Below are 25824 nucleotides of genomic sequence, written 5' to 3'. Positions count from 1 at the left end.
ACAGAAAGTTCTAGCTTTTATAAGATCAACTGTGATAGCTGCTCCTCCTATTATATAGGGCAAACTGGACGTGCTTTCACCATCAGATATAAAGAACATCTTTTGAGAAAGTACGGCACCAGTCTCCTAAATTCATCCTTTGCCGATCATCTCTTAATTACTGGACACGTGCCTAAAGCCATAGGCGATAGCAGTATTCTGCATACCTAAAAGAAGGGGCGTAGGTTAGATGTTTTAGAGGAATTGGAGATTTTCAAACATCTCTCTCGTCATGATGGCCTCATTCTCAACGAACAGCTGCAGCTGTGAAATAAAAACTTTTTCGACTGTATAAAGCCATTGCTTGAGCTTTGATTCAGATTTCCTCATGCAGTTTTTTAAGTTACAAAATGTATCTCTGTTTAAAGCACATAAATATGTAACTTCATCCTATTATTATTAGTGCTTACGTTATGCCTGAATCAGCTTCATCACAATGTCATGTGTCTAACTTTGAATGTGCAGTAGCCTAGTTGCTTTTGCGGCTACTAGATGGCGCTCGTAGCAACACCATGTTTACTTGCCCAGACTTTCTAACGTGGGCACCTCAGTCTTGTTGCAACCCTTGTTCACTCAAGTACGAGCAGCCCTTATCGGCTCGCCATCTTCTTTACAACTATTCATGACGTCGCCTTTCCGGCTTAGATTTTTTAAAATGTGACTTGTAAGTACTGCATCTCTTTCCAGTCAGTACAAATTTTAATTTTATTAAAGTATTATATACCTAGTATGTTTTAGAACAGTTAGTTTAATTCTGAAGACGACGCTCATAGTAGCGTCGAAACCTGGTCAATTCTGACTTAATATTTGTGACCGAGGGCTTATTTGTTCCAATATAATTCTGACACGGTCACTGAACCTTAGCAGCTGTGTTCAAAGACTTAAGTTTTCACAATATTCTTTTGACCACAGGGAAGCACTACTTGTAGTCACCTGTGTAATACAGTAAAAGTAAACCTCCAGTATCAGTGTACATCGGTAGTCTCCGGCTATGCACTGGGCAGTTCTGCTTGCGTACAGTGTTCAGTCTCTCAACATGAGTCGAAGTGTCGTCTCAACCTTGGATCGTGCGCCCATGGTCACTTAAGGGGACCACACCCTGCCTATCTAACCCATGTTAATTTAGGCAAGTATTTGACCCATTTCTGAAAAAACTATTTGATGGAGGGCAATATTTTTACCGTATGTACTAAAATCTACTTTATCCATTTTATAGTTTTTAAGAAATACTTTTTTAAATTTATTAGCAAAAAATTTTAAGTTTTTCTGCAGAAAATATTTTTGTGAACTTCCTAATGGGGGAATATTAATGAATGTAGTACCAGAGGTGGCCTTTTATGTTATGCAGAGTCTCTGAGAATTTCATTCATTTATCTATGATCGTTTCTGATATAATGGGGCATATGTACCGCAAATTTTAATTTGCGGCAAATTGACTTTAAAGAAAAAACTTTTGAAATTTGTTACTTACAGTAAATTAAAACTTTCCTGCTGCATATGATGGCCCTTCTTTGGCCTTTATCAGGTCTTCCAGCTTCTTTTTCACCTTCCTGGATGTTTGTCTTGCTTTCTTGGCCATATTAGATGCAGACCTGTCTGCATCGACTATCCTCATTTTATCGCAATGTTGCAGCACAGTGGTCATATTTGCACCAGGACTAATTCCCAGCTTTTTCAGTATCCAACACTTTCCAGTATTACCACAACTGAATGTAATAACAGCATCATGAACTCCTAGTTTCATTGTATGTATGCATGCCTACAAATACAGTTTTAGGAAGGCGGTTCCAAATTATGCTGTTGAAACATTCATTTGGATTCTGTGTCTGCCCATGCAGACATTTCCTTAGGTCAGGATGAGCCAAGTCTCTGAAAATAGGTTTAATTGCTGTAATAACAGCAGAAGGAAGAGAATGCTGGTGAGAATAAGATTCTCCAGTTTCCTGAGCCCTGTTCTATTTGCACCACGAATTTTCTCCTGATGGACACAATCCATGACATGGCTTATCATCAGTAGAGGACTTATGGAAGAAGATGATCCAAACATCTCTCTTCATTGCCTCCATATGTTCTTTATTTCTCCTGTCCGGTCAACAATTTTCCATCTTCTAATTTTTTTTTCCTCTCATATCAACAGTTAGTTTCCTCAGCCTTGTTCCCAAAAGTTTTTGAACATGGCCTACACATTCTATTTTGCTAATAATGGCATCTCCATATGGCTTAGAGTTGACAGTGGGTGGGTTGGCAGTGTGTGACAGAAAAGTGGGCGTGGCACATAAACACATGTGGTAGGAAAATTCTCTTTAAATGGTCGAAAAAAAAACTTTTGCAGCAAAATCCTTTACAGAGTACTTAAATAAAACCTTAATCTATCGAAATATGATGAAAACCGAAAATCGATTTTTTGCGACCTGAACCACGGTGTGGTCCCCTTAACGGCAAGAGGTATCAGTACGGTATTTGCTAGCCGAATCAGCGTGCACCACAACAACGTCATTCGAACATTCAGCCACTATCGTGAAACATAAAATACTGAGGACCTTCCTCCTAGTGATCGCGTGCAGTCAACACCACCAGCTGATGGCAGAAAATGTAACACCTCTCATCTTCTCGGCTGTTACTCAGCACAGTGTACTTTCGCAGTTGTGTTACACTGTTTCGCTCATCCTTCGTTTCTTATCGATTAGGCTCACATTTGAATAAATATACAACGCCTGACATAAAAGAGAAGCTCCCAGAAGGGGACCACGAAACAAAAGGAGAGTATGATGTTGTTAGAGTTATCACAAAATCATGTGCAAACAGCTTGGTAGCATGATCCCAAGAATCAGTACGATGTAGCATCCATTCTAGCCCGGATGCATGCACTGGTTCGGCTGGGAAGGGTGTCATACAGCCGTTGCACCCACTCCTGAGTCTAGCCAGCTCACAACTGTTGTATCCTTGATATTAATTCTGGGAGGTAGTTGAAGTCCGAGTTGGTTCAAAAAAATGGTTCTGAGCACTATGGGACTTAACTGCTGTGGTCATCAGTCCCCTATAACTTAGAACTATTTAAACCTAATTAACCTAAGGACATCACACACATCCATGCCCGAGGCAGGATTTGAACCTGCGACCGTAGCGGTCGCGCGGTTCCAGACTGTAGACCCTAGAACCGCTTGGCCACTCCGAGTTGCTCCTCCCGCAGTTTCTACACCTACATCTACATATATACTCCTCTAGCCACCAAGCGGTGTATGGCGGAGGGCACAATTCGCGCCAAAGTCATATTTCCCCCCATCTGTTCCACTCGCGGATCGCGAGAGGGAAAAACGTCTGGACGCCTCAGTACGAGCTCTAATTTCCCTTATCTTTGAATGATGATCATTGCGCGATTTGAAAGTTGGTGGGAATAATATATGCTCTACATCCTCGGCGAAGATCGTATTTCGGAATTAAGTGAGCAGCCCCTTCCGTTTAGCTCGTCGTCTATCTGCACGTGTATCATCCCACTTCAAACTTTCTATAGGATTTGTAACGCTCTCGCCATAGCTAAATGTACCAGTCACAAAATTTACCGCTCTTCTTTCGACCTTCTCAATCTCTTGAATCAGACTCAACTGGTAGGAGTCCCATACTGACGAACAATACTCTAAGACTGGACGAATAACAGACTGTAAGCAATTTCCTTTGTTGACGGACTGCATCGCATCATGATTCTACCAATAAACCCCAATCTAGAGTTCGCCTTGCCCGTTACTTGTGTAATCTTATCATTCCATTTTAGATCATTTCGAATAGGCACACCGAGGTAATTGACGGATGTTACCGCTTCCAAAGACTGGGCATTTATTTTGTACTCGTACATTAATGGGGATTTTCGCCTTGTTGTTCGCAGTAGGTTACACGTACTAATATTGTGAGATAACTGCCAGTCATTACACCACGCATTTATTTTCTGCAAATCCTCATTGATTTGTTCACAACTTCCGTGTGATACTACTTTCCTGTAGACTACAGCATCGTCGGCAAACAGTCTAAAGCCGCTGTCAATACCATCAACCAGATCGATATGTAAACCGTAAAAAGCAGCGTAGCTATTACGCTTCCCAGGGGCACACCTGAAGCTACGTTTGTTTCTGTTGAAGTCAGCCGGCCGGAGTGGCCGAGCGGTTCTAGGCGCTACAGTCTGGAACTGCGCGACCGCTACGGTCGCAGGTTCGAATCCTGCCTCGGGCATGGATGTGTGTGATGTCCTTAGGTTAATTAGGTTTACGTATTTCTACGTTCTAGGGGACTGATGACCTCAGAAGTTAAGTCCCATAGTGCTCAGAGCCATTTGAACCATTTTTTGTTGAAGTCGTCCCATTCAGGACTACATACTGCTCTCTGTCTGTTAGAAAACTTTCTATCCAACCGCATACGTCATCGGATAGACCGTAAGTGCGCACATTTTGGACCAAGCGACAATGCGGAACTGAGTCGAACGCCTTTCGAAACTCGAGAAATATGGCATCAACCTGGGAGCCGGTATCTAGAGCCTGATGTGTATCACGCACAAAGAGGGCCAGCTGTGTCTCGCATCCGATTGCAATTTATATATACATCTATCACAAACAGATAGGCTTTCTGGCCATGGAAGTACAGCAATATCACGCAGTCTTCATAGAGACACGCGCCATTTGTGGACCAGTATTGTCCTGCTGAAAAATGACATCACAGTACTCTACCAAAAGAGGTAACACATGAGGACGTACTGTTGCGCCAGTCACGGCCAGCTGTGACCTGAAGTCATATCCGATGCCTCCCCACGCCAAAACGTCACACCAGAATAGAAGCAATCGCTCTACCTCTCCAAAACAATGGGAAAGAGGGATATTTCTTCATGTTGCACCCATAGTTACCGACAATGGTCACTGAGAGCAACGAAAACAGCGATTCATCGCTAAAGACAATGCGATGCCGTTCATCCATAGTCGGTCACAGTACCACTCCAAATGCAGCGGCCCGTTATATGGTGTTAACGGCAGCTCGTGAATGGGACAGTAATTACATAGACTGCTGCTGGTATCTGCTGCGGAACGTTGCAGGAGTTCATTATTTGTTCACGGATGGCAGGCAAAGATGTGAAGCTGTTGCGACGCGCTTGGAGCAGAATACGTCCATCCTCCCTTGTGGTTAGTGATCATACACGATCGAGCACAAAGTTGACAACAAGTGTGAGAGCCCTCAAGTTCCCCTGCAGGCCAACATTGGGCCACTGTCACGTGTAAATCCATGATAAATTTGGATACTGCACGATTCGACCAGCCGGCCAAACGGAGACCCCTCTCAATGAAGCTCCTCTCAACCACTGTCAGGTGCCGATAACGCTGTCACACAGGAGTTCGTAGCATCACCACACCCTTCACGGCGATCACTCGACATTCGACACTCTTCACGCCCCTTGTATATTCCACCTAGGCTGGTAATAATACACTCCTGGAAATTGAAATAAGAACACCGTGAATTCATTGTCCCAGGAAGGGGAAACTTTATTGACACATTCCTGGGGTCAGATACATCACATGATCACACTGACAGAACCACAGGCACATAGACACAGGCAACAGAGCATGCACAATGTCGGCACTAGTACAGTGTATATCCACCTTTCGCAGCAATGCAGGCTGCTATTCTCCCATGGAGACGATCGTAGAGATGCTGGATGTAGTCCTGTGGAACGGCTTGCCATGCCATTTCTACCTGGCGCCTCAGTTGGACCAGCGTTCGTGCTGGACGTGCAGACCGCGTGAGACGACGCTTCATCCAGTCCCAAACATGCTCAATGGGGGACAGATCCGGAGATCTTGCTGGCCAGGGTAGTTGACTTACACCTTTTAGAGCACGTTGGGTGGCGCGGGATACATGCGGACGTGCATTGTCCTGTTGGAACAGCAAGTTCCCTTGCCGGTCTAGGAATGGTAGAACGATGGGTTCGATGACGGTTTGGATGTACCGTGCACTATTCAGTGTCCCCTCGACGATCACCAGTGGTGTACGGCCAGTGTAGGAGATCGCTCCCCACACCATGAAGCCGGGTGTTGGCCCTGTGTGCCTCGGTCGTATGCAGTCCTGATTGTGGCGCTCACCTGCACGGCGCCAAACACGCATACGACCATCATTGGCACCAAGGCAGAAGCGACTCTCATCGCTGAAGACGACACGTCTCCATTCGTCCCTCCATTCACGCCTGTCGCGACACCAATGGAGGCGGACTGCACGATGTTGGGGCGTGAGCGGAAGACGGCCTAACGGTGTGCGGGACCGTAGCCCAGCTTCATGGAGACGGTTGCGAATGGTCCTCGCCGATACCCCAGGAGCAACAGTGTCCCTAATTTGCTGGGAAGTGGCGGTGCGGTCCCCTACGGCACTGCGTAGGATCCTACGGTATTGGCGTGCATCCGTGCGTCGCTGCGGTCAGTCCCAGGTCGACGGGCACGTGCACCTTCCGCCGACCACTGGCGACAACATCGATGTACTGTGGAGACCTCACGCCCCACGTGTTGAGCAATTCGGCGGTACGTCCACCCGGCCTCCCGCATGCCCACTATACGACCTCGCACAAAGTCCGTCAACTGCACATACGGTTCACGTCCACGCTGTCGCGGCATGCTACCAGTGTTAAAGACTGCGATGGAGCTCCGTATGCCACGGCAAACTGGCTGACACTGACGGCGGCGGTGCACAAATGCTGCGCAGCTAGCGCCATTTGACGGCCAACACCGCGGTTCCTGGTGTGTCCGCTGTGCCGTGCGTGTGATCATTGCTTGTACAGCCCTCTCGCAGTGTCTGGAGCAAGTATGGTGGGTCTGACACACCGGTGTCAATGTGTTCTTTTTTCCATTTCCAGGAGTGTACTTAATACGAGCAACACTAATGCTCTCTTGTGGTCGTCCTTCTAGTCACGGAATTGCAATAGTATGATTACAGTGCCCAACTACGTGCCCGATGACTCAGTTGTATTGAAATCCGACCGTGTCTTCTGGGTGCTTCACTTTTTTTTGTCAAACAGCAGTATCTCTTCTGTCGGCTGCCTTCATCTGTCACCGATGGAATGAGAAAAACATTAAATTACTTTTTTTTGAAAGACATCATGTTTACGCAAGTGGCTGTTAAACTTTTTATTTCCGCTAATGCTCTTTCGGCCTTAGGCCATTATCAAGTGCAGATGTTTTGGCTTCAAGCCATGTCAACTTTATACAGGCTGACACATTTATATGTCGTTGTCATTTGCTGTTATATACATTCGTTCAAACATTCTGCTTGGTGTCTGATGTTCTATATAGTGTCTCCCTACCACTTTCGCGCAACGACGCTCTGAGCGTGTTTTTTAGGGAATTGACTAGTTTGAACCTGCGACCTGTTGCTGGTAAGGAGACGCCAGATCACACATGACATGTAGAGTTCAGAAGAGTTCAGTGAGACTAGCGATGATATAACCAAATACTTAATGATTTCAACGTCAGCTCCACTGCACTCCCTGTAAAAGAATCTTAAAACTAACTAAATTTAGTGGAAGGGGTTCAAGGATTTCCTATTTTTAGTTAGCTGGTAAAATAACGTCGAAAAAGCAGTTAAGTTTACCATTGGAAAATTTATTCTACTCACAAAACATCGTTTATAAATTGCACTATTGTGAATGGGTTTCCAAGTTCTACAATGGATCGAAGGATGACCTATGCCATATCACATCTATAATCTAGGTTTAAATTAAGTTTCACAAAAGAGAAAACTATCAAAATGGTCTACAGTGACCCTCAATTATCTTTAATTACTTATCTAACTTGTCGTAAATTACAGTGGCCGATGTGGCTTCTCAATAACTATATAACAGAAAAATCATCACGTTTCAGATTTTTTACTTCAAGTGGCAAATGTGAACACTATGAGCTTTAATTGACGATCGACACTAGTATTACGCAAAAAGGGGATGTAACAGATGAGACTTCTGCAGTTCTGAGTGAAGCTTTATGCGCTGTTATGCGGCATCGCGTGCGTTCATTACCTTGTCGGTGTTCGTCAGAGGGCGGCGGACAGCGCAGCTCCGTTCACCTCGCCGTCTCGGAAGCAACTCTCGCCTAACTTCTCCTTACTACAATTTACCGAAGTTGGTTTAAAAAATCTATCTGGCTGTGTTTTCATCTGACCAATCAGGGTCTCAATGTTAACCTTAAGCTCCGCCTACAAAAATTCTGTCTATCTAATGAGAAACGTTATACTTTTCGCGGTGGGGCAATGTTTTTAAAGTTTGCAACGTAAGAGAGACGCGAAAAAGTCTCACGCTTAAACTTGCAGCTGGTGTGGTCCTTTTAGCGTTATCGTAAGATCTATACTGTTCTTCTGGAGGGCTCTAGTTTTTAACATGGGCTGGGGGTGGTCCTAAGGTAACAGAGACGCGAAAAAGTCTCACGCTAAATCTTGTAGCTGGTGTGGTCCTAGTGGTTAGCTGGCGACGTGGGTGTCCAGTCCGTCCCTTGTCGTAGGGCCTTCTAGCTTAACACGGTTCTGCTCTCGGCTTCTGTTCTCGTTTCTCCCCTCGGAACTGCGTCTGTCTCACGGTGGGAAGGTATGACATGCATTTAGGCATTCTTGTGTTAGTCTGTGGTATTCCATTTGCTCACTCGTTACTCGTATTACTTTGGTTAATTTAATGTCAAGATTTATTCGGAGCTATGTGACATACTACTGGATTTGCTTATCATGTCAGGGTTTTCATGGAAGGTGTTGGATTTGCGTGACACCTTACATCATAACGCTGCAAAGTAGTGCGAGCACACATGTCTATACATCGTAAAACGGCCTGTCAGCCAGTATAAAGTTGACATGGCGTATAGCCAAAACATCTGCTCTTGATAATGGCCTAAGGGCGAAATTGCAGTAGTAGAAATAAAAAGTTTAACAGTCACCGACATGACGTCTTTCAAACAAATTTAAATGACTGTGAATCCCAGTTATGGAAAGTTAATTAAATTAGGTTTTTTTGTTCTGGTAAAAGTCTTATCGAATGGACGCGAGCCAGAAGTGAGTTCGCATTTTGTATAAGGTTTTTTTCAGTTTCGTGGCGTGTCGAAAAACATTTTGGTGTTGCCTACATTATTTCAAAAAGTCACCTAAAACTTGATGCTATTGTATATTCAAAAGGAAAAACAGAAACCATAAAGGAGAAAATAGTGCGGAGTACGGATTATAGATCTGGGAAGATTGAAGCTTGCGATTACGAGAGTGCGAGGAAGGATTATGTTAGTGTATGATCTACAATGACTTGCAGATGAGCTGGAGTGGAATGCAACAGAACTGTGAGCTGTCTTTTTGGAGCAAACTGGAACGACTGTGTCTTCCCTTTCAGTACGCAACTTTCTCGTCGCTATCAGTCTGGACTCTCGTTACGGACAATATTATAAACCCCTAGCTTCATGGCCCTAGAAAAAAGTGGGCAACGGAACGTCTGAAATGTAACCTACATCATTCGCGTCAGGTTCTCTTCACCGACAAGTGCATGCTATGTCTGACATCTAACGATGTTCGTAATACGTACGAACCCGCGTCTCATACACGCATTCCGAAGGATTCAGCGCATATCTGGGTCAGTCATCTTGTGGGACGGTATCATGTACAGATGTTAGACACGTGTGATCGCTATCGATGGTAGTTTGATGGCCGCGTTGTATCTCGACAACGTCCTCCAATCTGCAGTTCCTCCTGGAGGCAAGATTCAAAAATGGTTCAAATGGCTCTGAGCACTACGGGACTTAACATCTGAGGTCATCAGTCCCCTAGACTTAGAACTACTTAAACCTAACTAACCTAAGGACATCACACACATCCATGCCCGAGGCAGGATTCGAAACTGCAACCGTAGCTGCAGCGCGGTTCCGGACTGAAGCGCCTAGAACCGCTCGGCCACAGTGGTCGGCAAGGCAAGAATCAACTTAATGGAAAGGCCTCCGGCGTTTTCTGACATCAGTCAGATTACGACTGCTTGGGACGAATTGAAACTTGCAGTGCGTCGTCGCAGGTGCCAACCTCACTCACTGAATAATCTCAGTACGGCCAACGTCGAGGGATGGAACAGGCACGAGCAGAAAATTTCTACCGTCTTGTGGACAGTATGCCAAAGAAAGCCCAACCATGTATGGGGTAGAGTAACACGGTACTGAATTTTCGTCAACCGCAGATTTTCATGTTAAAGGAGTGCAGTTTCAAACATACTGTCTTTGTTTTGGTTATCGTTTTTATATCACAGGAAAGCTATTTTTTTGGTTTCCTAAGGTTTATTCTTTAATTTATCACTTGGCTCTAGGCCCACTACTTTCACAGATGTGCTGGTGGTGCAAAAACTTATTTTGAGCGGTTTATTCCACTTAAGTGTACGAGGCCGACAATAGCCCAATTCCTGCAGTCTAAGATGTCTTTTGCTCAAAACATACATTTACGTAGCACTTCAGTTAAATTTCGAAAGCAAATAACATACTTCTTGCAGAGTCTTACTTTAGTGCAATTAATGATTGATTAATTAGTACCAGATACAATAAATGTGTTCACTCTTCTAGGTGTCGGATAGTGGATCCTGTGTAAAAGTCCAGTTTTTACTTTTCTGTACAGGCCAAGTTGTGCTAGTGTTTATCGAAAGACAGGGTGACACATAATCCATGGTGATATGATGGACTGTTTAGGGGATTGCGTCATTAAATTAATGGATCACACCTGATATGCGGTGATACACAGTGATCGTTTTGCATCACTCTGATTACATCACGCATCAGAGTGAATAAGCTGTTCCCAAAATCACATCAGAATAGCTCGGTATAGGCCACGGAATGCTATTACAAGGCCGTATAATTAACACTGAATGATTATGTCACATTAAATTATTAATTGTTCATCAACCAACTTCGCAGGAACATTTTCTTGACAGAACCACTTTTACTCACCAAATGCAAGCGGACGACAAGAATCAGCAAATTAGTTTTATAATTTTATATTTTAGGCGGAATGTAGTTCCCCCTAACTGGCTTCTGGCTTCAGTGACACTCAATCAAATAATTCTAAATATCTACATCTACATCTATACTCCGCAAGCCACCTGACGGTGTGTGGCGGAGGGTACCTTGAGTACCTCTATCGGTTCTCCCTTCTATTTCAGTCACGTTTTGTTCGTGGGAAGAAAGATTGTCGGTATGCCTCTGTGTGGGCTCTAATCTCTCTGATTTTATCTCGCGAGATATACGTAGGAGGGAGCAATATACTGCTTGACTCCTCTTTGCAGGTATGATCTCGAAACTTCAACAAAAGCCCGTACCGAGCTACTGAGCGTCTCTCCTGCAGAATTTTCCACTGGAGTTTATCTATCATCTCCGTAACGCTTTCGCGATTACTAAATGATCCTGTAACGAAGCGCGCTGCTCTCCGTTGGATCTTCTCTATTTCTTCTATCAACCCTATCTGGTACGGATCCCACACCGATGAGCAGTATTCAAGCACTGGGCGAACAAATGTACTGTAACCTACTTCCTTTGTTTTCGGAATGCATTTCCTTAGGATTCTTCCAATGAATCTCAGTCTGCCATCTGCCTTACCGACGATCAACTTTATATGGTCATTCCATTTTAGATCACTCCTAATACCTATTCCCAGATAATTTATGGAATTAACTGCTTCCAGTTGCTGACCTGCTACATTGTAGCTAAATGATAAAGGATCTTTCTTTCTATGTATTCGCAGCACATTACACTTGTCTATATTGAGATTCAATTGCCATTCCCTGCACCATGCGTCAATTCGTTGCACATCCTCCTGAATTTCAGTACAATTTTCCATTGTTAAAACGTCTCGATATACTACAGCATCATCCGCAAAAAGCCTCAGTGAACTTCTGATGTTATCCACGAGGTCATTTACATATCCTGTGAATAGCAACGGTCCTACGACACTCAATAGTGATTCTTAACAAAAAAGAACTGACAACCTAGGTTGGAAACCGTTAAAAATGTTTGAACCTGGCCTTTAACTGACAATAATGTTAGTCGAAATGTCTTCTTCGTATATGCCCTATGGCTGCGTCTCAGCGTTAGATTGAAAGTATGGTGTGTTAAACAAGAATATAATAATGGTTGCCAAACGTGATGATAATCATTTTTCAGAAATGTTCTGCAAATAACTCAAAAAATTAAGAATCCTGACGCTTTCAGTATTAATGATCATCTACAGTGAGTTCCGATTCCTTTAATTTCTTGCGGTATTCGCAACAAATTTTTGTGTTTAACCAAGTGTTATCATTAATAATACAGTTATACTTCTCATAAAGTATTTATTAGTCGTCATAATCACAACACGATCGTTTTTTATGGTGACTAATCGGAGTATTTTTCTAAACCTTTTTTTCATATCGAGTTATTACTTCTGTACGACAGTAGTAGTGCTGTCGACAAGCGTGTTGTGCTGCAAGTTATATGATTTGACCAAAGAGACCGGTAATCGACAAAAAAGTGTTTCGTGTGCTTGATAGCTAATGCATACGTTTTTTCTTTTACTGAATGCTCTCATACACACAATGATGATGTAGATAGCGCTGTTCCTAAATAGACAGCACAGAACTGTTTCAGTTAGATAATTCAGTTGTTGCTGACGTAGATAGCGCTGTTCATAAACAGAACTGCATATGACTGCTTCAATTAGAAAACGCAGTTGTTGCTGAACTTTCTCACAAAACAGTCGTGTGTCTTCTATTGCCGTCTGTTCCATGATTATTCTTGCTAGTTTTAAATTTGCTAAATGTTGCATATCTCGACTTGAACGGCATGATGTTATTGTCATAACAAAAAATGGTTCAAATGGCTCTGAGCACTATGGGACTTAACAGCTGTGGTCATCAGTCCCCTAGAACTTAGAACTACTTAAACCTAACTAACCTAAGGACATCACACACATCCATGCCCGAGGCAGGATTCGAACCTGCGACCGTAGCAGTCGCACGGTTCCGGACTGCGCGCCTAGAACCGCGAGACCACCGCGGCCGGCATATTGTCATAACAAGTTGACAGTCTCTCTAAAGTAAGTTCTTAATTAACATCGAACAAACCAATAATCCACAGTAAACTTGTGGATTTACGCTAGACTAAACAATTCACCATACAGATTAATGTTTTCCACGACTGTGCAGACTGGCATTCCTGCACTCGTGACGTTTACCTGATACATTTCAACAGCGGAACAAACACTGGGAGCAGTTACTTCTGTAAAATATCTGGGAGTATGCGTGCGGAACGATTTAAAGTGGAATGATCATATAAAATTAATTGTTGGTAAGGCGGGTGCCAGGTTGAGATTCATTGGGAGAGGCCTTAGAAAATGTAGTCCATAATCAAAGGAGGTGGCTTACAAAACACTCGTTCGACCTATACTTCAGTGTTGCTCATCAGTGTGGGGTCCGTACCAGGTCGGGTTGACAGAGGAGATAGAGAAGATCCAAAAAAGAGCGGCGCGTTTCGTCACAGGGTTATTTGGTAACCGTGATACCGTTATGGAGATGTTTAGCAAACTCAAGTGGCAGACTCTGCAAGAGAGGCGCTCTGCATCGCGTTGTAGCTTGCTGTCTAGGTTTCGAGAGGGTGCGTTTCTGGATGAGATATCGAAAATATTGCTTCCCCCTACTTATACCTCCCGAGGAGATCACGAATGTAAAATTAGAGAGATTCGAGCGTGCACGGAGGCTTTCCGGCAGTCGTTCTTCCGCGAACCATACGCGACTGGAACAGGAAAGGGAGGTAATGACAATGGCACGTAAAGTGCCCTCCACCACACACCATTGGGTGGCTTGCGGAGTATAAATATAGGTGTAGATGTAGCTTCTAAAACGAGTTGGAATTTGACAAGAACGTCACAAAGTGTAGAGCAGAGTAGCCGTGTTTTAACGGATAATTATTTCTTACTTTTGCCACTTTCGCTGTCTCTTTGAGAAGTAGTGATACCTTTGGAGAAACGGTATGAAGTCCTAAAATACGTTCATTTTCCATCTCTCTTGCTTCAGACCCTCTTTCTCGTGCTGAAATGACCTGAGTGACCCACTCGTGTACATTTATCAGTTGCACCTCTTGTTCCAGTTTCATCTTCTTTCCTCTCAACAAAATTATTAAAATTACCATAAAAATCGTTGCAGCGTGGTAGTAAAACATCTAACTTTAGGATGTGGGTAAGTTAAACTAGGGCGGAGAGGCGGGTGCTGTGGGAATATGTTGCTAAGACATTCACGTGGATTAAATGTGGAGATAGGCAAATTTGTTGGTGTGTGTGGGAAAGTGATGATCGTGAAGCTGTTGCAGGAGTATTGTGACGAAGCGGACATTATCTTCACCTATGAGAGGGAGACGGTGGGAGTTGTTAGAGTAAAAGAGCTGTCACCTGTTGGGATTTCTAAGAAGAAGATCTTATTTTTGATTAGCGGCTCTCGCCCGTCTGCAAGAAGGATAGTAGGGGTGATTCACGCAACTACCCTCCAGTGTCACTGACGTCCATTTGTTAAAGAGTACTATAACATATTCTGAGCTTAAAGAAGTCTATCTCGAACGGAATGACCTAGTCCATGCCAACCAGAGTGGGTTCTGAAACCATAGGTTATGCGAAACCCAATTCGCCTTTTTTCACTTGACGTCGTGAAAGACATGGATCAAAGCAGTCAGGCAGATGCAATACTTACTGACTTCCGAAAACCGTTTGGTCAATACTTATTAACAGAATATGATCGAATGGAGTATCAAACGAAATTTATGACTGGATTGCGAATCTCTTAGCAGGGAGTGCGGAGCATGTTATCTTGGACAGAGAGTCACTGAAATACGTAGAAGTAATTTCATGCATGTCCATGGCAATATGATGCGATCCTTGTTATTCATGTTCTATATTGATGAACTGGCAGAAAATATTAATAGTAACCTCAATGCTTCTTAGATGGTATGATTATCTTCAAATGAAATGTATGAAAAAAGTTTTACAATTAACAAAGATAAGATTGATAAGATTCCAACATGCTGCATTGACAATCCTTCATAAATGTGGAATTTTCCGCTTCAAGAAATGAGAAAAAAGTATCTTTTTATTACAATAACGCTGAGCCGCAGTTAGAATTCATCAGCCCATACAAGTACCTCAGTGTAACAGTTTGTAGTGATATGAAATGGAATGAGCACTGAGGCTCAGTCGTATGGAAAGTAGGCGGCAAACTTCGGTTTGTCAGTGGGATACTGTGAAGGTGCAACGAGTCTACCAAACACTTACGCTCTCCATTCGAAAATACTTCTCAAGTGTGTGGAACCCATAGTAAATATAACTAACAGAGAATATTGAACGTGTGCACATAAGGGCAGCAGAAAGGTACAGAATTGATTAGCGACAGACAAGCGTCACGGAAATGCTGTAAAAGCCCTAACTGTTAGTCGCTAGAAGACAGACACCAACTATCTCGCGAAAACCTACCTGCTAAGTTCCAAGAATCAGCTTTAAGCGAGGAATTATTATTACAAACCCCTAGCTATTATTTCCATAGGAACCATCAACACACGATTACAGTAATCACAGAGCGTACAGAAGCATTCAGTCACTTTTCCCACGCACAATACACAAACTGAATAGAAAGATGCCCTAAAAAGTGTTACAGTGGGAAGTATGCACTTTTCAGTGGTTTGCATGGTGTATATGTTGATATAAATGTGAAAATATGTGAGATGCTATTCATTACACGTCGCAGACGGGACGAATTTGTGGTTGGGACGTGTATGAAAGTAGGGAACTTGCAATAACAGTGGGATGAGTTTCTTACGTTCGTGGGTATGGTGATTGTTGTGGATTGGCAAGAGAGCCAACCCACTATGAGAGGAAGCCGAAAGGCACGCGATTTAGCTCACGCAGGCTGGCGTGACGTCTGGAACAGGTCAAGGAAATGAGACTAGCAAAAAAAAGGACGTAGCTGCTGGAATACTTAACTTTAATCCATAAATGGTGAACATCGCTCTTGACGGTACATGTTTTACAGCATCAATAGTAATTGGTAATGGCGCCTTGCTAGGTTGAAGCAAATGACGTAGCTGAAGGCTATGCTAACTATCGTCTCGGCAAATGAGAGCGTATTTTGTCAGTGAACCATCGCTAGCAAAGTCGGCTGTACAACTGGGGCGAGTGCTAGGAAGTCTCTCTAGACCTGCCGTGTGGCGGCGCTCGGTCTGCAATCACTGATAGTGGCGACACGCGGGTCCGACGTATACTAACGGACCGCGGCCGATTTAAAGGCTACCACCTAGCAAGTGTGGTGTCTGGCGGTGACAACACAGTGATCGTTGTGGTAAATTAGCGAAGGTCTAAATTGAACCTAAACACACTCATTCTCTACCTAATAGCTTCGCCCTAAACCGTTTTGATTCGTGAAATAATTTCGGAAGATGTTACTCCTTCCACGAGTAGGAAGCAGATGGCAGCACGTGTTCCCACTTGGCGGGAATTCTTACCGACATATTTCACGCAACTGGACACTACAACGAATGTTTACGTACTACCGTGTTCCTGTCTTCAGGGGATCCTGCATTCAACACTCATTGTTGCCAGACCTCAAAAAACAAAAAGTCACAAACCGTTATGGTCACAGTACGCTTACTTTCTGAATACGTTTCGCAGATCACACTACGCATCTCCGCTGGTACACTCTTCTGTTTCTGCGTTGTTGGGTCCAAGAAAGACGTGCAGATTTATGTGCCACTGTGAGCATTGGCCTTTGGCAAAGTCCCCGACTTCACAAAGTTGACTGCATGCACGTCCTTTCACGATGTTTTCTTAGAAACTGGTTGAGATAGATTTGCTTTTACTGAGAGCAGTAATTCCTGTCTGATTTGAAACCCATTTCAGTGACAGTGAGTACTGCTTTTACGCCCTCTTGTATTCTCACACCACTACTTCCAGACACGTTGATAGTTCAGTAAATTGGGAAACATTTTCTGGCATTCTGTCCGTCTTCGAGTGGACGCATCCTGTTGTGCTAGTACTGTGCACATACGCACCACCTGACTCTCACGCCAGCGGTGGAGGGTGACATGGCAGTCGGATACGAGTTCTATATCGTCTACAGCGCTCCTCAGCGCCAGTATGATCTTTGAAGGTAGTGAATATGTACGAGGTCTATTTTTTTTCCAAGATCCGATCGGTCGTGAAATGGAAACCACAGCGAAAACCAAAATTTCTATATTTGCAACATTTAACCATACCTTCCAGCTGTTTTTCTACATAGTCCCCACTCCGACTTAAATATTTGTCGTAGCTTGACACCAAGGCAGAAAGCAGCCACCTGTGCTTTGTGCCAATGAAATGGCTCTGAGCAGTATGGGACAACATCTGAGGTCATAAGTCCCCTAGACTTAGAACTACTTAAACCTAACTAACCTAAGAACATCACACACACCCATTCCCGAGGCAGGATTCGAACCTGCGACCGTAGCAGCAGCGCGGTTCCGGACTGAAGCGCCTAGAACCGCTCGGTCACAGCAGCCGGCTTTGTGCCAATCCTCTACGCTCGTCTGCAACTTGTCTATGTTAATATGCTGTTCTCACGGTCAGTGGTTCATGCGAGCAAAGAGATGAAAGACAGAGGGAGCCAAATCCGGGCTGTATGGTGCGTGATCAAACACTTCCCAACGAAAACGCTGCTGGAACGTCTTTGTTGCAGCTGCAGTGGGCGGCCGAAAATACCTGAGACAACATTCCTCTTCGCTTGTTCTGAACTGCCGTTCGCAAACGATTTTCTCGAATTTCCTGATGCACTCGCTGTACCAGATCATCTGTTGGCACTCACTTCCATCCCTGACAGCCTGCTTCATGATCGTACGTACGTCCTGCTTCAGAGTTCCTGTACCATCATAGCACTTTGCTGTCACGCACGATGCGTTATATGGTCGGCATGAAATCAGGTGGAACTGCTCAGCATGAAGAAATCGTATGACCGGGCACACTTCACATTTGGCGGGACATTGCTGTTTTGGGTATCTCTAAGTGTTCACTGTGCACTCAGAACTGGAAAGGGAGACGCGACGCGATCTACATGCATACCAGAGATACTGCATAACACATGAGCGAAAAACTTCATCGGATTTTCACTGCGTTTTTAATTTCGCAACCGATTGGACCTTTAAGGGGCTCCGGAACGCCCTATACTTGCAATGTTAAAATAACGCTTATAAATTACATCTTTCCTCACAAAGTATTTCAGGTAAGAAGTTGAAATTTTACAGATTATTTATTGGAATATGTGCTACAACTAAACACAGGGATTTTACAAAATTTTAGTTCAGTTATTAAAGATGATTTTTTTTCAATTGTAATGAAAATTCACAACACTGTTTTGCAATTTTTTATTCATATATTCAAAAATATACTGTTTTTTGGAAAAAGGCTGTGTTAAATTATGCAGAAGGTACTGTGTAACATTTACTGAAAGTTTGAAACAAATATGTTTGGAAGATCCTTAGAAAACATGTAATTAGTATGAGAAAATAAAAGTTTTGGGAATCGAGCGACAAAGATTGGATTAACTTTTTAGTGCATTCCAGGTCCATAGGATGGATTATCTTCATCCTCTGCAAACTCCTCCTCCAGCTTCCTCTTGTTCCTCCTCCTGTTTACTCTTGCTTGTATTTCTAGACTCTTTACAGCCCTGTCTGCAGCCCGAAGGCGTTCCTTGTCTAAAGCAAGCATCGCTCGCACCATGTTAGAACCTATCTTCATTCCCGTATTTCTAAATACCTTGCACCTTACAATGTTGCCATCATTGAAAGTCGCAACAGCATCATACACACCAAAGTGAAGTGTTTCTATTCCAACAAATACAGTCTTGGGGATTCTCGACCATATAACACTATTTACACTATCATTGGGGTTTTGAGTTTTTCCGTGAATACACTTTTTCAACAGTTCAGGTGCTGCTAAGTCTCTGAAAATAGGTTAGCCACAACACATACTTTATCTCACATCACTAAAATGTACCTGATGAACACGGACGTTAATAATAACACCATTTGACAGCAGTTTAACAACGCCACAGTGGGTCACGCCCATGTAGAACACATTTCAAAAAAAATTTAAAAATAGTTGTAGTCTTCGGAATTTAATAAATTATATATCTATTAAAAGGTAATAGTCTGCAGATTCAGAAAACGCAAAAAAGTAAAAATTGAACTTTTCATGATTTTGAGCCTTTCCGGAGCCCCTTAAAGGTAACCCACGTTTATTGTTCGGTGAGCTTGTCTTGGCGATGTATTGAGACGGACGCTCTACTCTGTCCGACTCTTCCGGGATCCTTAACTATAGCGCCGCAGGGGGCTGCGGTTTTCCGATGTTTCCCTCGCCGGGGCGGTGTTAATCTTCTGCTGCCCGCGGGCCCGTATAAATAGAGGCCGCCGATACCGGTCGATGGGCAGAGATAGCTGCCTGATCCGCTGCGGCAGCGTCAGCGCGAGGCATCTGCTCTTCATTATTGCTTTGTCCTTTGTCTCGCTACTTCTCGTCTCTCCTGATGCGGGCCGTCCTGTGTAACAATGACGTCAACGCACGTGACGTCACTGACAGGACCCGCTCTGCGCCCGTACTAGGCGGTTTTTTCACTAGGGAAGCCGATCAGCACAACAGCCGAGACAGAAGCAATTTCTTGACTTATTGTTCCCTGCCATTCCCACTGCAACACACCGCACTGTTGACTGCTAATATTCAAGCAAGAATATGGAAATTCCTCAAACAATAGTATATGAGGAAAAGCACTCCACACGTGTCGAAAAAGCCACCGACTTTCCTCTGTCCACTCACAAACAGAATTATAACTACACATCAGGCTATACACCTGCAACATTCGCCGATATGATCATGTTAGTGCTTCATACTCCGAGCTAGGGTGGCTGCGGCCGGACAAATTGCGTGCCTACCACACTCTATGTCTACTTCACAGACTCCTCGACGCGCAAGCACCCCAGTACCTTGATTCAGAGATTAAAAACCTGTCATGCCATCACAATCGAAACACGAGGTCACTCTTATTTGGTATCCTAACTGTGCCCACTCACAAAACAAAAACTTTTGCAAACTCCTTCTCAGTTGCCGCTGTCCGCCTCTGGAACAAACTGCCCCTTACCTTGCGCAAAATTCCATCTCCTGCTGCTTTTAAGAAGAAGTTGAAGCATTTCCTACTATCATCTTCATAAAGTTCTCCACAAAATTAATGTACCAGGCCAATGCTCTCATCCGTCAAATAGCAAAGATAGCGTCTCCTATCTTGCTCCTGAGATGCCTTCCTCTTGGCATTAGCCACGCAATCTTCTTTTCCTTTATATTTCCTTAATTATGTTTCATCATGTCTCTCTATTCTTCTCCTCCCTTCACCATGAGTCTCCCTCACACTCCCTGCTGCCAGCACTCCTATCTAAAATTTGTCTCTTCAGTAATGTCTAATTATAACAGTACTTATGATCTACGAATATAAACTCTATATGTATGTATTTCTAATTGTTTATTTCACTTTTTGTACTAGATGTAGGTTAACATGCCTATTAAAACGTATGAATGTAAAATAAGTAGAATGCCTGGTTAGATGTAAATGAGGGCCTGATGGCCCTAATCTTGCCAGGTTAAATAAATCAATAAATTAAAGATTAAAAAAATCTATTTTTGGTCATATTGGCTCAGAAACAATTTAAAAGTACCTCATATCCAACGTAACCAACTGGTAATCCTCTCCTACGTGTTGTAAGGTTTCTACACTGACGGAAAAAAACACATGTCTGTGGGACATAAACGAAAGTTGGTAGACATGTTTCTACATCTGTAGGATGTCCGCCCCGATAGCTGAGTAGTCAGCGTGGCGGATTGCCGTCCTACGGGCTCGGGTTCGATACCCGGCTGGGTCGGGGATTTTCTCCGCTCAGGGGCTGGCTGTTGTGCTGTCTTCATCTTCATTTCATCCCCATCCGGCGCACAGGTCGCCCAGTGTGGCGTCCATTGTAATAAGACCTGCACCAAGGCGGTCGGACCTGCCCCGTAAGGGGACTCCCGGCCAATGACGCCAAGCGCTCATTTCTATTTACATCTGTAAGATTATACCTGTTAAAATTTCACGCTAATAGCGCCACTATGGGGAAGCAAAACAGGTTTGCTTTAAACACACACTGTGACGGTGGTCAAATGATTACTAATTATATCACCCAATACCGTAACCTTGTTTCGCGTTCCATACCTTCAATCTAACGTTGAAACAGCGTGGAACGACATATCCATATCTGTCATCAAAGCTCACTTCGATTCGACATCCGTCCTGGTTAGAGTCACTGCTGCCGTCTAATAAATTTAGCACCCTATCCACCCCCAAATCACCGACAAATTTAATATTGTACTCTTCCTACTGTACTGTACTGTATTTCGTTATTTTCCATCCTTCACAGTGTCGCAATTTTAATGCTCAGCAGTGAGTATAATATCCTAAGAAATGCAAGTCATTTGGCTGCAGCATTTTTACAATTGTCCGTAATATATGTACGTGTGAGGGACTTCGGCCCAACTGAGCGACACACGCGTTTCTTGTTCCAGATGGTCTCCAGCGGCTTCCAGCAGTACCGCGATGAACCTAACGACTTGGAGGAAGGATTGGTGCGCCACCTCGACAACATCGGTGAGTATCTGCTGTGGCTCGCTACACGATGAGACTCTCCAATATCGTGGGAAAAAATAACGCACGTACAGCTCGTGCACGCTGTTTGTGTGTGTGCCTGTCTGCCTGTGTGTGTGTGTGTGTGTGTGTGTGTGAGTGTGTGTGTGTGTGTACGTTTCTATGTGTTTGTGTGTGTGTGTATGTGTGTGTGTGTGTGTGTGTGTGTGTTTCGTGCATACAAAGATGCTCCATTGCTAATCAAGTGTCCACAGCCTATCGTACGCCGTGTTGGTCTTGTCGTTGTTTTGTCGTGTAAGTTGTGTTTCGCGAGAGCTAGTCCTCAGGCAACTCGCCTCGTGAGATTCGTATTGTACTGTACGCCTGTACACTACCTTATGTAGCCGCACTAACACTGTGTTTGAGAAAAGCTCTTTCTTGTTCGGTACAAAAATGTACAAGTTACAACCTGTATGGAATGTTGTGTGTTGGAAAAAAAATAGTGTTTCCACTGGAAAAAATGATCTAAAATTAAACGAAGCTTGGTCTGGATGGATACAGAGATGATTTTGTAAAATTTAAGATAATTCTCATTCGTAAAAAAGGAATGCTACATACTGCCACGATTACAGAAAGATAAGCCTAATTTTAGTCGCAGGAAGTACGCTCAAATACATATTTTACAAAAAAAGAACAAATAAATTTAGAACTGGATAATCAGTTAGGTTTTCGACAAACTTTAAGAATAAGAGAACACATCGTCTCCGGAGCTTTTTAGTGATTATATCGGTATTAAACAAGAATTCTTAAACAGCCTTTAATTTGACAGAAAGAAGGCATTTGACAGCATTATCTGGAGTACACCCTTCATAGTTTGGAAAGAGACATAGTTGGACTGATAGAATTGTTGTTGTTGTCGTTGTTGTTGTGGTATTCAGTCCGAAGACTGGTTTGATGCAGCTTTCCGCGCTACTCTATCATGTACGAGACTCTTCATCTCCGAGTAACTACTGCAATCTACATCCTTCTGAATCTGCTTACTGTATTCATCTCTTGGCCTCCCTCTACTGTTTGTAACCCCAAAGCTTCCCTCCAGACTAAATCGGTGATCCTTTGATGCCTCAGAATATGTCTTACCAACCGATCCTTTCTTCCAGTCAGGTTGTACCAGAAATTTCTCTTCTCCCCAATTCTATGCAGTACCTCCTCATTAGTTACATGATGTACCCATCTAATCTTCAGCATTCTTCTGTAGCACCATATTTCAAAAGCTCCTATTCTCTTCCTGTCTAAATAGTTTATCGTCCATGTTTCACTTCCATATGTGGCTACACTCCATGCAAATAATTTCAGAAAGAACTTCTGACACTTAAATCTATACTCGATACTAACGATTTTCTCTTCTTCAGAAACGCTTTTCTTGCAATTCCCAGTCTATATTTTATATTCTCCCTACTTCGACCATCATCAGTTATTTTGCTTCTCAAATACAAAACTCATCTACTACTTTAAGTGTCGTTCCCTAATCTAATTCTCTCAGCATCACCTGATTTAATTCGACTACATTCCATTAGCCTCGTTTTGCTTTTGTCGATGTTCATCTTATAACCGTCTTAGAAGACGTTGTCCATTTCTTTAAACTGTTCTTCTAAATCCTTTGCTGTCTCTGGCAGAATTACAATGTCATGAGCAAACCTCAAAGTTCTGATTTCTTCTCTCTGGACTTTAATTCCTACTCCAAACGTTCCTTTAGATGGAATTAAGTGTTAACATTAATTAATAAATGTTAAGATTAATTAGTGATAGAATTAAATAACACTTATCCGCAAACCAAAGAATAGAAACATAGATTAATGGAGACCAACTTAAAGTTGTCATCATAAAAGCGATGAGGCGGTACTCTTTGTAACGATAGGCTTTGACTTTTTCATCGAGAAAGCTATGAAGATATTCAAACCAAAAGCTTATGGAACTAAGGTAAATGGAATTCCCATGCACTGAGTCTGTTTTAAGGATCAGATTATACTAATTTCTTTTATCTTAATTTGCACTATTCTAAAAAAAGATCCAGCTTGCACTATTCTGAAAAAGATCCAGCTTAACAACACAAAAAGAACCAAAATTATGATAGAAAGCTAACAAAATATGAGAATGAACAGCTAATATGAAAACTGAAAGAAATGAATCAGAAAAAGTGGGAAAATGTCATTATTTCACAACAAGACTGCTGATCAGCATAGATTTGCAATGCCAAAACGTGCTATCATTAAAAGAATACAACTGTTGTCGAACAAGACGTTTAGTATAGAAAAGACAAAATTATTTATCAAGTCGTTCGTCTTGAGTGTGCTTTTCTGTGGTTGTGAAAGCCGCAAACTATTGACGACAGACAGAAAGCTGTTAATAGCGAAGGAATTCTGTTTGGAAGGGAAACAAAAAGCAGATGGACAGATTTAAAATCTAATAAACATGTTTTGAAATCAATCAGCGAGTGAAGCAACTTCCAAGACATTATCTGAATATTTTTGAGGATTTATTTAATATAATGAGTATTATTGGAAGGTAAAGACGTTTTTCGTCGCGGCGAGATCTATTTACGAAATTTCAGTCACCAACTTTCTCTTCCGAATGCGAAAATATTTTGTTGAGCCCAACCTACATAGGTAGGAATGATCATCAAAATAAAATAAGAGAAATCAGACCTCGAACACAAAGGTTTAGGTGTTCGTTTTTCCCGCGCGCTGTTCGGGAGTGGAATGGTAGAGAGATGGTATGATTGTGGTTCGACGAACCCTCTGCCAAGCACTTAAATGTGAATTGCAGAGTAGTCATGTAGATGTAGATGTAAATGCACAGGCAGGCCAAGAAAAAAGATAGAAGACCAATAGGGTGTAGTTAAATGTTAAAATCATCAAGTAGTGAAAAGAGTAGAACGAACAAGAGAAGAGTGGTTGCAGAGACTAGATACAGTCTTTAGTAGTCTTGCAGATTTGAAGACGGCCTATGACGTCCTAAACTCGTTTGATTATGTTAGCGAATAAAAATGGCGAAGAATGAAGTGCAAGGATTAAAAAGAGTGTAAGAGAGGGACGTAGTTTTTCGGTATTTGGGCCCTGCTTTTCAGTCTATACGTCAAAGAAGCCATGACGGAAATAAAAGAAAGGTTCAGGAGTGAGATTAAAATTCAGAGTGAAGGGATATCAATGTTAAGATCTACTGATGGTCATGACATTGCTATCCTCAATGAAAGTTTAGAATCTTTTGAGTACAGAATATGGATTGAGAGTAAATCGAAGAAAGACGGAAGAAATGAAAAGTAGCAGATATGAGAACAGCGAGAAACTTAACATCGGATTGATGGTCACGAAGTAGATGAAGTTATGGAATTCTGCTACCTAGGCAGTAAAATAACCAATGATGGACGGAGCAAGGAGGACATCAAAAGCAGACTAGCAATGGCAAAACGGGCATTCTGGCCAAGAAAAGTCTACTTGTATCAAATATATGCCTTAATTTGAGGAAGAAATTTCTGAGAATGCACGTCTGGAGTACAGCATTGTATGGTAGTGAAACGTGGCTGTGGGAATCGAAGCATTTCAGATGTGGTGCTACAGACGAATATTGAAAATTAGGTGGACTGATGAGGTAAGGAATGAGGAGGTTCTACGCGGAATCGGAGAAAGGAATTTGTGGCAAACACTAATAAGGAGAAGGGACAGTATGATAGGACGTGTGTTAAGACATGAGGCAATGACTTCCACGGTGCTAGAGAGAAAGACAGAAATTGGAATACATCCACCAAGTAATTGGGGACGTAGGTTGCAAGTGCTACTTTGAGATGAAGAAGTTAGCACAGGAAAGGAATTAGTGGCGGCCCGCGTCAAACCTGTCAGAGGACAGATCACTCCCCCACCCTCCACCCCCCCCCCAAAAAAACTGTGTGCGTATGAGAAATACATATATGTGTAAGATGGTATACACTGTACATATGCCTTAAGTGTCAAGGGGTGATACGGAATACTGTAATGATTATGTTTAATTTTTTCATGAACAACGCACCAATGACAGTCACCTCATTATTAATGAACATCAGTTATCTATTT

At 42.9% G+C, this 25824-nt stretch overlaps 1 protein-coding gene across 1 annotated transcript in view; it reads left to right on the top strand.

Moving 5' to 3' along the window:
* Nucleotides 1-25824, top strand: part of LOC126176032 (orcokinin peptides type A-like) — a 418366-nt gene that overhangs the window by 248156 nt on the left and 144386 nt on the right. The window contains exon 2 of the mRNA XM_049923162.1: nt 21664-21745. Within this exon, the coding sequence (XP_049779119.1) occupies nt 21664-21745 (82 nt within the window). The remainder of the gene's footprint in view (nt 1-21663; nt 21746-25824) is intronic.

This window comes from Schistocerca cancellata, chromosome 3 (genome assembly GCF_023864275.1).
Source record: "Schistocerca cancellata isolate TAMUIC-IGC-003103 chromosome 3, iqSchCanc2.1, whole genome shotgun sequence".
In the NCBI taxonomy this organism is placed as follows: domain Eukaryota; kingdom Metazoa; phylum Arthropoda; class Insecta; order Orthoptera; family Acrididae; genus Schistocerca; species Schistocerca cancellata.
Note: the sequence above shows the minus strand (reverse complement) of the source record. Positions and strands in the feature narration are given on the sequence as shown.